Genomic DNA, 10,393 nt, shown 5'->3' with positions numbered 1-10,393 from the left:
CCGGCTAACATTGCAATCAATATTGACATTCATAAAGTTGGCCTGAGTTTCCTTTACCACTTTACCTCAATACTAATATTTGTCAAGCTACGGGTGTTTTAATGGAAGTCCCGATATGTAAGTTTTCTAGGTCAAATATAAAAGCACACGTTTCATGCTGAACGAAAGAAGCCGATGAGACCCGAAAACGGCGAGTGACAGTAAACGGGGCATCGATATTCAAATAAGCACCATCGTGATTGGATGGTTTGTCGTGTGCCCCGTTTTTCACGAGAGACACTGATGTACCGGTGCTTGCAGTATGTTAATAACCAGTAGGCCAGGAGACGTGTCATTCCCTCACCTGACTTCAACGGGGAAAACGAGGTAAGTTTTATTTTAACTGAGAAATATTTTGATCGGTGAAATTCTGCAACTTGATGGTGATTCCCTGCACACACCGATTGTAGGTGACTTAACAGTAAAATATTTCTCGGTGTTTCTGGTGGAGGGTAGTGCTTTCTTTTTAATAATAATAATAATAATAATAATAATAATAATAATAATAATAATAATAGTTTATTAGGTAAAATTGCAACCTTAAGGTTGACAATAAACTTTAAATTGTAAAACAATTAATTTTTCATAAAATACTACAAATTAAAAAAGGCAATGAATAATAAAGGAATTTTAAAACGTCAGAAGGTCTTCACTCTTGGTTGTAAAATTGGTGCTGTTTCGTAAAGGACAGGTATTTCTTTCAAGCAATAAATGACCCAACTTTTCACACTTTTGTAATTTTGTATAAAACCTCTGATACACCAAATGTCTGCTTTTGTCTAGCGTGTCGATGTTACAAACTTTTAAGGCATTTATCATAACTGATACCAGGGCAAATAATCCTCAAGGTTATCTTTTGAAATGACTCCAGACATTCAGATTGCTCATCAATCATAATTAATAAATCTTGTATGTCCAGTGTTTTCCTCTTTAGCTGTCAGAGATAAAGAGCTTTAAACATGTCTTAGCATGGTTTGGTTTGGATGTTTTCAGCCCACTTAAGGTCTGGGGATAAAATAACACCAAGCATCTTAAACTTAAAACTTTTCTACACATTCGCCATCTATTTCCAATTTTAGTATTGTAAGATAACAGCTCTTGGTAAAATTTATGGCCATCGGCTTGGTCTTCCTTACATTAAGCTTAATCTTGTCTTGTTGACCCTGTCAGCCAATTGACCTATTGCTTGTGGTAGGTGCGTTCATTCGCCGAATTTGCAGATTTCGTAAATGAAGGTATCATTAACTTAATGAAAAACAAGTTTTCAGGTCATTGATCATTGCAAGGAAAAGAATGGGACCTACTTTAGTGCCCTGAGGGACTCCTCCCACTAGCTGAACACAATCAGATTTAAATCTACTGCATTTTTCTGGGATTCACTTTGTAACAAAAGCCTCCAAATTTTTATTTAGAACTGGTGTAAGTGATATAGGTTTAAGATTTAATTCTATTAGCCTTGGCTGATTCACTTGACGTTAACTATGAAGATTTCCAAATTTTTGGAACGTTCCTCTCAAACAATATTATGTGTTGTTCATGTTGGGCCAGGAACCCAATGAGTCTAAATATGACCAGAGTAATTAATACAGGAGATGATTACCTTGGTTCAAATTTTCATCTACCGCCTTTTGAAATTTAAAGGGAAAAATGGCATTTTCCATTTATTGAAACTATTTCGTAGACAATCAAATTCAATTTAATTTCAAGCGATTTCCTCTTACATTTATCGCAACAGACTATCAAACAAATTGATATGAAATATATTGACATTGTATAGGCGTGCTAATGGACGCTTGTCGATCCTGCAGGTATGTTCTCTGTGAGAAATGGATTATATGCATTACTGCGAAACGAAAACAGCGGGTATTTACAGAACACGCAAATGCCTTGCAAAATTGGTTTTAACAATATATGGTCGTGAATTTATGGGTTCTCATATGCGCCACGATTATCACAAGATATACTGTGCCACTGTGCATTCTAATGGTCTTAAAATGACAGATGTCTGTATGAAACATATACATGTGACCAAGATGAAGAAATAGATTTCCTTACTTTTTGTTCCTTAACAGACCTTGGTCCAAAAGCACCAAAACAAGCTTTATTTACTATAAACAACGCTTGTTGTTGTGGTCACAGGCAGACAATTACTTTTGGCCATTTTTTTCAATCGGGAGAGTTGAAAATCTTGCAATTAGATACTCGATGTCACTTTGCTGCCTGTTTGCGAAATGTTCTTAAAATTGACATTCTGACAAAATTATGAGAGAGTATAGTCCCAGAAGGGGTGCTTTGTAAAGCTTCAAATTTCTTCATACGAGGTACATAATAACATTTGGTTATTCATAGCAAGAAGAAAAAAAAACATTTATCGTTTTGTCAGCAAAGTTAAAATATTCTTTTAAGAGGCCATATTTGTTAAATAACTAGTGAAATGTGTCTCAGCCAGGAGCAGACCAAAGTTTTCTCCTGGGTCTTCCGGAAAACAGTCAGAATTTTTTATATTTACATTGACGGGCATTTAATATTTTCTGTTGCAATAAGTCCAAAAACCTAGGATGGATCAACAAAGATAATTTGGAAGACTGTTAGAAATTATATCTGGATCCGCACCTAACACAGGTTCTGGTACAGTGTAGTGCTTTCTCTCTAATGTATTTAGTTTAAGCTTAGTTAGGAATCCAATTAACCTTTATAGGCCAAAGACTGATTAATAAATGAGACGATTGCCTGAGATCACACTTCTAACAACCGCCTTTTTTTTAATTTTAAGAGAGTAAAAGTGAATGTGTGAGAAAAGACATTCACCGTTTTATGAAATTATTTCATAGAGTCAATCAAATTTAGAACAAATTTTATTTCAAGTGATTGCATCATGCATTTATCGCTATAGACTATCAAACAAATTGATATGAAAGTCGTTGCCATTCTGCGAGCGTGCTAATGGACGCTCGTCGATCCTGCAGGTATGTTCTTTGAGAATGGATAATAAGCATTTCTGCCAATGCCCCTATTTCACACAGACCACGAATCCCACGAATGGCCATGAATTGACAAATTTTACGATTCGTGGTTGAATCGTAATCAGATCGTGAAGTTCTTTTAAGTTGAAGTGATGTTCTGTTAAAACAGATTCGTATATATATTCGTAGTCAGTTGTTGCACTTCTTGACCAACAGGAATTGGTGGCCAAAACTTTGATGCCCCTATTTCACACAGACCACGAATCCCACGAATCGCCAGGAATTGAAAATGTCTGGATTCGTGGTTGAATCGTAATCAGTTCTTAACAGATTCGAATATAATCGTAGTAAATTCTTGCAATTCTTGATCAATCGGGCATTCGTGGCAAACATTTTGAGCCGTTCACGAACTCCGGATTCCAAAAAATCGTAGTTAATTTCTGGACAATATTCGTGCGATTCCAGCCGAATCCCACGAATATTCGTACCACTATCGCACCTGTATCGTAACTGAATCTTAGTGCGTGTCGAGGTAGACCAGAAAATTGGCAAAATATCACGACTCCAGCCGAATCCCACGAATATTCGTAACACTATCGCACCTGTATCGTAACTGAATCGTGAGCGTGTCGAATTAGACCAGAAAATTGGCAAAATCTCACGAATCCTCATGAATCCTGAAATTTGTCAATTCCTGGCGATTCGTGGGATTCGTGGTCTGTGTGAAATAGGGGCTAAACGAAAAACAGCTGTTATTTAGATAATCTGAAACGACTTGCAGAGTTGGTATTTGCCAATAATCGGGTATTGTAATATCTTAGAAGATGAACTCTGTCATGGGATCGTAGGGCTTCTCGATCAGAACCTTTTGTTTGCTGGAAATGTTCACGTGAAGAACACTTTATACATAGAATAGTATGATTGTGACGCCTTCGAGAAAGTTGTTTTCGGAAAAACAAGCCCACTTTAGTTTAAATAATTGTCATTCATGTACGATGATGTTGAAAATTTCCCACTATCCCACTATCTTCTGAATGTCTTTTTTTATTCCAGCATAGAAGTGCTATAAAAATACTGTATCTAACATCAAGCAAGCAACGATGGGATTGTTGTTCTGCCCGAGCCTTGCTCTCACCATGATGACGTGCGTCTTTCTCATTCAAAAGCAGCTGAGTCAAACTTGTAAGTGTATAGAGACCAATTCGACATCCAAGTTCATGTACAATAGCATGTTTGAAAGTCTGAGATACCGTATCAATTTTCGTCTCAGCAGTTTGCTTGCTTTTTGCTTGTTTGCAATAATTATATGCCTGGTTTTTATATATCTTTTTAATTCTAAGTCATTCCCATCTCCCCACGGAGAAAGCAATCCGCGCTGCGGTATATGTGCCTCTCGTAGTTAGGATTTACAATAACCAACACTACCATATGACCAGGTCTTTTCCTTACTTCAATCTCAATATGCTGAGTAATAAACAAGGAGGCAGCAGGTACTATTATAATGCTCTTTAGCATGACCAGGCCATGAGGATCAAACTCATGACTTCCTGCACCACAACGGAGACCCCTCTGTAGATGGACTTTTAAAACATTCAGACTTGGCGTAAAAGCCTTAGCAGTGTGAAAAACGATACGATTTGCATGATTTACCTGTTCAATTGTTTGAATTGCAAAAGTTCCCATCATGTAAGTGAAGGATGATAGAGCATACCTAACATTTAAATTGCCTTGCAACATCTATCTTCAGGCGAATGCGAGCCTGACAGTTGCTATAATAATGGGACTTGCGAAGAAAAAGCTGATGATCCGTCTGGCTTCCAGTGCAGTTGTCCCAGTGACTTTTTCGGAGAAAGATGCGAATTGAGTAAGCACTGCCCTTGTAACACTTACAACCATCCTTTGTGAATAACAGGAAATAGTTATGCTCAACAGAATGTTAGGAAGCATTTTACTATTGCAACAATTGATATCAGCACATATGCTTCATTTAATACAATTTATCCATTAACAGTGTTGTCTTGCCAGGAGTTTTTGCTTAATTTATTTATTAATTAATTTATTATTTTTAGATTTTTTTGTGAATTGAACAGTATGTCATCATTGTTTGATTCGTCGATCGTGCGCGGTGGTCCATTATTAACGCAGAATTGACAGCGTCCAGTTTCAATGCTTTTAATTCTGAAGAGAAAAAAATCTGAGCATAAGTACGCAATAAAGTGTCTGGTGCAAATTATGTACAAAATTAATTTCACAGATTTCAGTGGGATTTACCTTACCCTGTCTTAGTTAATGCTCAGATTATGAAAATTGAATCATTTCAAGTGAAAGAGCATGCGTACTATTTTATTAGCCTTGCAATCTCTCATTTCAGGTGAGTGTCAGTTAAATAACTGCTGGAATGGTGCAACGTGTGTATTGAATACTACAAATTCGGTTTCGTCGTGCATTTGTCCCAAGGGTTATCACGGAACATGGTGTAAAAAAGGTAAGTAGTACCCTTCTAATATGCATACATTCTGTATCTCAGAATTGACTGATAACAGCTGACAGCTGTAAGATGTAAAGCGTGCAACAAAAATACAAATACAAATACAAAATTCAAAGCAAATTGACCAATACAAATATTGATACCAGAGGATATATGTAAGAGTAACTTCTATAGACTGGTATCAAGGCATATGACTATACATTTCTGCTGATTAACTATAATATAACTAGCATATTCAAGTGATTAGGTGGAACTCATAAAAAACAGATCCTATGGCTCAAGCTCTCTATTTATACACTATAACACAAATAACTTATTCCACTGTTTAGGTGGAACTTATGTGAAAAAGTCATATGATATCGCTTGTTAAGTTGGTTCAAAATGTCCAAATATTCTGTTGCGAGCCAGTGGCTGCATGCATGCGTTTTTTTTTTTTTTTTCAGCAAAATGTGGGGAAAATGCCACATGCTATGACATAAACACTTTTACGAAATTGCCTGACAACAATGAGAACTGCGATACAGCATCTAACCAATCTTGTATTTGCAACGCTGGTTACCGTGGGGACGGATTTCACTGCAAGAGTAAGTCTTATAGAACAATTGGATTATTGAATATTTTTGAACGTTTTTTTTTAAATTAATTTGTTTCGTTTTAACTCCCTATTGCAAGGCAGACCAAAGGATTGGCTACTTACTGAAACTGACCAACGGTATTATTCTGTAAAGGAAAATAATTAATTATACGTTTGGTAATGATCATGTTCTTTTTTGTTTTTGAAACGAATCTCCATCCTTACCTCACTCATTGATAGTTAGGCAGCAACCGGAAATCAACGCTAAAGACCGTACCAAGGGTCACGTGAATCGATGGTTGAAAAAAAATATAAATATAAATTATAAATTGAGCAATTTGACGTCAGATAATGCCTATATCAAAAGAATCTAATAAAAAAAAATGGGTAAAAGACAATATACATTACTTTAAGATATGTACATAACATATCCAAGGTTTACAAATAAAGGTTTACAAACAAATAAATATTTTGATGCATCCAAGTTCATGTACAATAGCATGTTTGAAAGTCTGAGATACGGTATCATTTTTCGTCTCAGCATTTTGCTTGCTTTTTAATTGCATTGCTTGTTTGCAATAATTATATGCCTGGTTTTTATATATCTTTTTAATTCTAAGTCATTCCCATCTCCCCACGGAGAAAGCAATCCAACCCCTGTATGTGCCTTTCTTAGTTAGCATTTACAATAACCAACACTACCATATGACCAGGTCTTTTCCTTACTTCAATCTCAATATGCTGAGTAATAAACAAGGAGGCAGCAGGTACTATTATAATGCTCTTTAGCATGACCAGTGCATGAGGAGCAAACTCATGACTTCCTGCACCACAACGGAGACCTCTCTGTAGATGGACTTTTAAAACATTCAGACTTGGCGTACAAGCCTTAGCAGTGTAAAAAACGATACGATTTGCATGATCTACCTGTTCAATTGTTTGAATTGCAAAAGTTCCCATCATGTAAGTGAAGGATGATAGAGCATACCTAACATTTAAATTGCCTTGCAACATCTATCTTCAGACGAATGCGAGCCTGACAGTTGCTATAATAATGGGACATGCGAAGAAAAAGTTGATGATCCGTCTGGCTTCCAGTGCAGTTGTCCCAGTGACTTTTTCGGAGAAAGATGCGAATTGAGTAAGCGCTGCCCTTGTAACACTTACAACCATCCTTTGTGAATAACAGGAAATAGTTCAACAAAATGTTAGGAAGCATTTTACTATTGCAACAATTGATATCATAGCATATGCTTCATTTAATACAATTTATCCATTAACAATGTGTCTTCCCAAGATTTTTTGCTTTATTTATTTATTAATTAATTTATTATTTTTAGATTTTTTGTGAATTGAACAGTATGTCATCATTGTTTGATTCGTCGATCGCGCAGGGTGGTCCATTATTAACGCAGAATTGACAGCGTCCAGTTTCAATGCTTTTAATTCTGAAGAGATGAAAAGGCTGAGCATACGTACGCAATTAAGTGTGTGGTGCAAATTATGTGCAGAATGAATTTCACAGATTTCAGTGGGATTTACCTTATCCTGTCTTAATTAATGCTCAAATTATGAGAATTGAATCATTTCAACTGAAAGAGCATGCGTACCATTTTATAAGTCTTGCAATATCTCATTTCAGGTAAGTGCTGGCTTTATATATGCAGGAATGGTGGAACCTGTGTAGTTAATACTACGGATTTGCAATTGTCGTGCATTTGTCTCGAGGGTTATTTCGGAAGATCGTGTAAAATAGGTAAGCCTTACCCTTCTAATATGCATACATTCTGTATCTCAGTATTGACTAATAACAGCTGACAGCTGTAAGTTGTAAAACATGCAAAAAAATACAAATACAAATACAAAATACAAAGCAAATTGACCAATACAAATATTGATACCAATGGATATGTAAGAGTAACTTCTATACACTGATATCAAGTCATATGGGTCTAGATCCCTGCTGATTATCTATAATATAACTAGCAAATCCAAGTGATTAGGTGGAACTCATAAAAACAGATCCCATGGCTCTAGATCTCTGTTTATACACTATAACACAAATAACTTATTCCAGTGTTTAGGTGAAAAAGTCATATGATATCGCCTGTTATAAGTTGGTTCAAAATTTTGAAGTGTTCTGTTGCGAGCCAGTGACAGCATGCGTTTTATTTTTCAGCAAAATGTGGGGAAAACGCCACATGCTATGACACATTCCGATTTAAGCCATTGCCTGAGAACAATGAGAACTGCGATATAGAATTTAACCAACGTTGTCTTTGAAACGATGGTTACCGTTGGGACGGATTGCACTGCACGAGTAAGTCTGATAGAACAACTGGATTATTGAACATTCTTGAACGTTTTTCTTTTTTTTTATTAATTTTTTTTCGTCTTAACTCCCTATTGCAAGGCAGGCCAAACGTTTGGCTACTTACTGAAACTGACAAACAGCATTATTCTGTAAAGAAAAATAATCAATTACATGTTTGGTAATGATGTTTTTGACGCGAGTCTTGATCCTTACTACACTCACTGATAGCTAGGCAGCAACCGGAAATCAACGCTAAAGACCGTACCAAGGGTCATATAAATCGGTGGTTGAAAAAATAAATAATATAAATATAAATAATAAATTGAGCAATTTGACGTCAGATAATGCCTATATCAATGGAATCTAATAAAAAAATGGGTAAATGACAATGTACATTACATTAAGATATGTACATAACATATGCAAGGTTTATATAAGTCTGTTCATGTATGCTTATTATTATGCGTTATTCAACAATATGTGAAAGTATTTAAGTTGTCGAAAGTTCCGAGGAGTTCTAAAAGGTCATTATTTCTAACATAATTATGATCAATTTCATTTTATCATTTCTATTAAAATCATTTTATTAAAATATTAACACTGACAAAAAAAATTGTTTGTACATGAATGAATTCACCAAAAAGTGCTCTAATATGAAGGGGTCAAGGTGTTCATAGTATATATTTCTTTTCTTTCAGAATCGACGAAATAAACACCCAGAAAAGGAAATTAAAAAAAAATGCAAAAGGGGATACACAGTGATTTCCAAATATATAACACATTTTTATTTGGACATTCACTGCAAATTATATTTGAATTAAGTATACCAACTGAAAATAAAATACTCTGGGCATTGTATTTCGTTAGTCAATTAATTATCTCCATGACAGCCTCCTTGGCCAATGTCACAATCTAAAAACTCAGTCAGGTTCCATCATATCCAAATTGTGGTACAAGTGCAGTTGTGAGCAAACCCTTTGCACAACGACCTTAAAACACCTTTCGTGATTTTTGGGCTCATGGCCATTGACCCTTTCCGGCAATGGCAAAGAATCATTTTTTAAAATCTATCAATGCAGATGGTGATCCTGATCGGAATGAAAATTCAAGGAGGCCCATTCTTGCCCTTCCCTGAAAAGTCCAAAAATCCGTTTCTTATTACAAAACTGTGTAAAGTATACAGCCACTAGTTCAAAACACCTGACTGTGTTGGTATACTGTAGCTGTTTTGCTTTACCATGTCAATGTTTGGAACAAAGTGGACACCCCACCCGCTGAAAACTGGGTTGCTACAAGCCTGGGAAACTCTTGGGAATTTCATTAAAACGAAAAGCTTCTTCGTTAATTTAATCTTACGAACTTTATATCTGCGGCATAATAGAACACACTTATCTCCGATCCTTAACTCTCGTAATTGTTGTCCCAATTGTGTTGGAAACTTATATAATGCTCGGTCCGGAAAACAGCGTATTTCTTCTTGTCAATACCAAACGGAAAGCAAAATTAAAACAAAAAATTGTTTTAACAATTTAAAAATAAGATAAAGACAGTTAGCTTTTAATTAAAGGTTAATTTAGTTTCGAAGCCAGTACCTTGTGATCAATGTCAGCGTCTCGAATCTCCTGAAGAATTTTCAAAACAGGTGGCATATATTTCACCGGAAGTTTCTGTTTCGATTCTAAAATATCCATTTTCCTCACTGGAAACTAGACAAAGACGGATCGCCGAACAGAAATTTATAAGAACACTAAACACCTTGAATAATGGACTCAATAGGGATAATGTTTTTTTTTTTTTTTTTTAATGAGTATTGATTTTTTTCTTTGTTACGTAATTTTGACGTTGTTTACGTATAGCACGCTTTTGGGCCATCGCATGTCTTCAACACATCACTGACGTCACGTATCCTAGGAGTTTGTTTTTCTACTTTTTGTTCATAATCCCCGAAGAAGGCCCAGGGGCCGAAAGCTTGGACTTTATTTAACAACTATTATGTGGATCTTTCTAGATGCATC

At 35.7% G+C, this 10,393-nt stretch overlaps 1 protein-coding gene across 1 annotated transcript; it reads left to right on the top strand.

The window, feature by feature from the left end:
* The first annotated feature begins 218 nt into the window (after positions 1-218).
* LOC106155951 (protein glp-1-like) lies at positions 219-7,246 on the top strand. The gene is made up of 6 exons (XM_086997449.1): positions 219-366; positions 4,056-4,184; positions 4,750-4,866; positions 5,374-5,487; positions 5,934-6,074; positions 7,089-7,246. The coding sequence occupies exons 2-6, from the start codon at positions 4,103-4,105 to the stop codon at positions 7,244-7,246; spliced, it is 612 nt and encodes a 203-aa protein (XP_086853575.1). The 5' UTR covers positions 219-366; positions 4,056-4,102.
* Positions 7,247-10,393: the final 3,147 nt, after the last annotated feature.

This window comes from Lingula anatina, chromosome 10, assembly GCF_051362555.1.
Source record: "Lingula anatina isolate TDL-2025a chromosome 10, LinAna3.0, whole genome shotgun sequence".
NCBI lineage: Eukaryota > Metazoa > Brachiopoda > Lingulata > Lingulida > Lingulidae > Lingula > Lingula anatina.
Note: the sequence above shows the minus strand (reverse complement) of the source record. Positions and strands in the feature narration are given on the sequence as shown.

What these genes read in the sequence shown, in the direction of transcription:
- LOC106155951 (XM_086997449.1), top strand. Translation starts at nt 4,103, where the DNA reads ATGGGATTGTTGTTCTGCCCGAGCCTTGCTCTCACCATGATGACGTGC. An exon ending in CGGAGAAAGATGCGAATTGA is followed by an intron (nt 4,867 to 5,373) that starts GTAAGCACTGCC and finishes CTCTCATTTCAG; the next exon opens with GTGAGTGTCAGTTAAATAAC. An exon ending in CGGAACATGGTGTAAAAAAG is followed by an intron (nt 5,488 to 5,933) that starts GTAAGTAGTACC and finishes TTTTTTTTTCAG; the next exon opens with CAAAATGTGGGGAAAATGCC.